The sequence below is a fragment of the Carassius gibelio genome, chromosome B25 (genome assembly GCF_023724105.1).
Source record: "Carassius gibelio isolate Cgi1373 ecotype wild population from Czech Republic chromosome B25, carGib1.2-hapl.c, whole genome shotgun sequence".
In the NCBI taxonomy this organism is placed as follows: domain Eukaryota; kingdom Metazoa; phylum Chordata; class Actinopteri; order Cypriniformes; family Cyprinidae; genus Carassius; species Carassius gibelio.
In genome coordinates this window covers 3,349,761-3,352,693 of record NC_068420.1, presented here as the reverse complement: position 1 = coordinate 3,352,693, position 2,933 = coordinate 3,349,761, and the positions used below count along the sequence as shown (strand labels likewise).

General features: G+C 43.5%; 1 protein-coding gene across 1 annotated transcript; it reads left to right on the top strand.

Moving 5' to 3' along the window:
- Positions 1-1,215: 1,215 nt before the first annotated feature.
- szl (sizzled) lies at positions 1,216-2,662 on the top strand. The gene is made up of 4 exons (XM_052597129.1): positions 1,216-1,493; positions 1,571-1,740; positions 1,952-2,044; positions 2,137-2,662. Exons 1-4 carry the CDS (start codon positions 1,216-1,218, stop codon positions 2,445-2,447), a joined length of 852 nt encoding a protein of 283 aa, XP_052453089.1. The 3' UTR covers positions 2,448-2,662.
- The last annotated feature ends 271 nt before the right edge of the window (positions 2,663-2,933 follow it).

Sequence of the window (2,933 nt, the reverse complement as noted above, 5' to 3'; positions counted from 1 at the left end):
ACTGATATTATCATTATTAATCATTCAGTTTTGTCATCAGAAATAATCTGAATGTATAAATCATGCACTAAAATGTGACATAATACAGGAAGACAAGAAACATATTAACTGCCATTATTATTATTATTTATTTATTGGTCAGTTTAATAATTTCAACATATAAATGAATCGTGTACTGAAAACATTTCTTAAAAAGTATATTTGCACAAATATTTTGTTTTTATTTAACATTTAGTTTTAGCATCTAAAGTTCTCTGAATGTATAAATATTTGTGCCAAAAACATGTCACAAAAACAGTCTGCACAAATATTTTAGAGAGCGTTTTGCAGAAGATTTCAACCAACATATTGACTAATATTGTTATTTATAATTCAGTTTTATAACAAATGACCAAAAAATATGATGCACTATAAATGTTTTAAAATGTATACATATTTTAGGCAGTGGTTTTGACTAAACTGCAGGAAATTGCAGCAGATTTTATGATATTATGTTCAGTTTTATCATCTAAATGTTTAAATTAATCATGCACCAAAAATGACACAAAAACCATGTTTGCACAAATACCTAAAAGGGTGTTTTTGATGAAATTTCAGCAGATTTCTACAAACATCTTGACTGATATTACAATTTACTGTTCAGTTTTATCATCTATTATTATATAAGCGTGTAAAATAACCATGCACTAAAAAATGTGTTTGTGTTTGCACAAATACTTCAAAGGGTGTTTTTGACAAAACTGCATGCAGTTGCAACAGATCTCAACCAACATCTTGACTGAAATTACAGTTTACTGTTCAGTTTTATCATCTAAAAATATCTGAATGTTTAAATGAATCATGCACCAAAAATGTCACACAAACAATGTTTGCACAAATACTCCAGAGAGTGTTTCTGATGAAATTGCAGTACATCTTGACTGCTGTTCACTGTTCAGTTTGATCATGTGAAGTGATCTGGATGCATAAAGACAGCTAGAAGTGTCCTGTGAAATGAAGTCGGGTGGGTTTGTGGCCGTCAGCAGCTTAAGTGTGTAGATCTCTTTGATAGTTTATTTAATGTCCCCCCTCGCTCCCCCCGTCTGGGCCCGTTATCTCCCGCTCGTCACTGTCTGCGTCCCACTAATGTGTCGTTGATAACATCTGTCCGCCTGTATATAAACCCTGAGCCGGCTCAGCTCCTGCATCTCTCAGCTCCTCACCTCAGTCAGGATCATGCATCTGTCTCACCTGCTGCTCCTGGCCGCTCTGCTGACCCCCGCCGGGGCCTTCGACCTGGGCCAGACCACACGCTGCGTCCCCGTCCCGCCGCAGATGAGCGTCTGCCAGGACGTGCCGTACTCAGAGATGCGTCTGCCGAACCTGCTGGGCCACAGCAGTCTGGAGGAAGCGGTTCCTCGCTCGGACGACTGGAGGACGCTGCTCCACACCGGCTGTCACCCACAGGCCCGGGCCTTCGTCTGCTCGCTCGTCGCTCCCGTCTGCCTCGACAGGTACGTGCACTAACAATGCAGCAGAGTCAGATTGTGCGGAGGACTCTCTCTGAGCTCAGGTGTGTGTGCGTCCGCAGGTTCATCCAGCCGTGTCGGAGCGTGTGCATCGCTGTGAGGGAGAGCTGTGCTCCTGTGTTGGCCTGTCATGGACACGCCTGGCCCGAAGCCCTGGACTGTGACCGGTTCCCCGCGCAGGACGACACGTGTCTGACACCCCTGCCCAAACACATCAGCGCCTTCTCCAAAGGTGAAAACAGATTCACTACATCAAAACAATTGCTTTGTCATTGGTTGCATGCATAGCTAAGGACTTCATCTGTTCAACTCCAATGGGGAATTTCTCAATATTTAGATTGTGCAATCCTAATAAAACTCGGAAGCTAAATGTATTCAGCTTTCAGACGTTAATTAATCCCGTGAATGCGTTGATTTAACGGTGCATGTTCTCGTGTGCACAGATTTCCCTCAGCCCGTGTGTCAGAGCTGTCCGTCTGTGGAGGAAGCCCCGTCTCTCAAAACCGTGCTGGACGCGCTCTGCCTCACCGACTTCGGTACGCGATTATTATTGTCTGTGCACATTATTTTCCAGATGGGGTTTAGTGACTTCTGGGACACGTTTGCTCACCGTGTTTTCTCTCTGTAGCCATCAAAGCCAAGATCTCTCGGCGCCGCCTGCCCTCCGCAGACCCGGAGCTGACGGTGGAAGGCCCGGTGGAGCTGATCCGGCGCGGTCCGCTGCTCCCGTACGACACCGTGAGCCTCATCCAGCGCTGGCTGCTCATCAACCTCCGCTGCGCGCTCCCGCTGGTGCGCCCCGGCCGCGCGCAGCTCTACCTGATGACGGGCACGATGCGCGCCTCCGGCTCCATCCAGCTGTCCAGTCTGTTCCCGTGGCTCAAGAAGGACCTGCACATCACCGCGGCCGCGCGCAAATGGAAACACCACAAGTGCTGAGATGATTACGACACAGTGACACACACACAGCTCTTGAGATGCACTCCGACTGTTGTACATAGAGATTACAGAATTGTAAAGAATATTATTTTCTATTCAGATGTACTTTGTAAAAGATGCAAGTGTATTTATGTCTGTTTTTCGTAGTTTTTTGTTGTGTGCTGTAAATAATAAATGTTTCTACTATATTATTGTGTTTATGCATTCATATTTGGTAGGTTAGCTTTTTTTTCTTATAAATAATTAAATAAATAATGGTGAGACAAATACCACATCACTACTTTACACTACTTACAGCCTTTTTTAATGCTTTTTCACCAAGGTTGCAAATACATTAAAAGCTGTGAAATATTATTCTTTCAAATAGCTGTTTTCTGTGTAAAACGGAAAACCATACAGACTATAACACACACATACATCATTTGCAATTATCATTATTTTTATTTATGTTTCATCAGTTAACATCTCGGAGTTTTCAAGGCTCTT

Excerpts from the sequence above, each read along its gene's own strand:
- szl (XM_052597129.1), top strand. The coding sequence starts at position 1,216 with ATGCATCTGTCTCACCTGCTGCTCCTGGCCGCTCTGCTGACCCCCGCC. Across the intron at positions 1,741-1,951 it reads CATCAGCGCCTTCTCCAAAG|ATTTCCCTCAGCCCGTGTGT; the intron begins GTGAAAACAGAT and ends TCGTGTGCACAG. Across the intron at positions 2,045-2,136 it reads GCTCTGCCTCACCGACTTCG|CCATCAAAGCCAAGATCTCT; the intron begins GTACGCGATTAT and ends TTCTCTCTGTAG.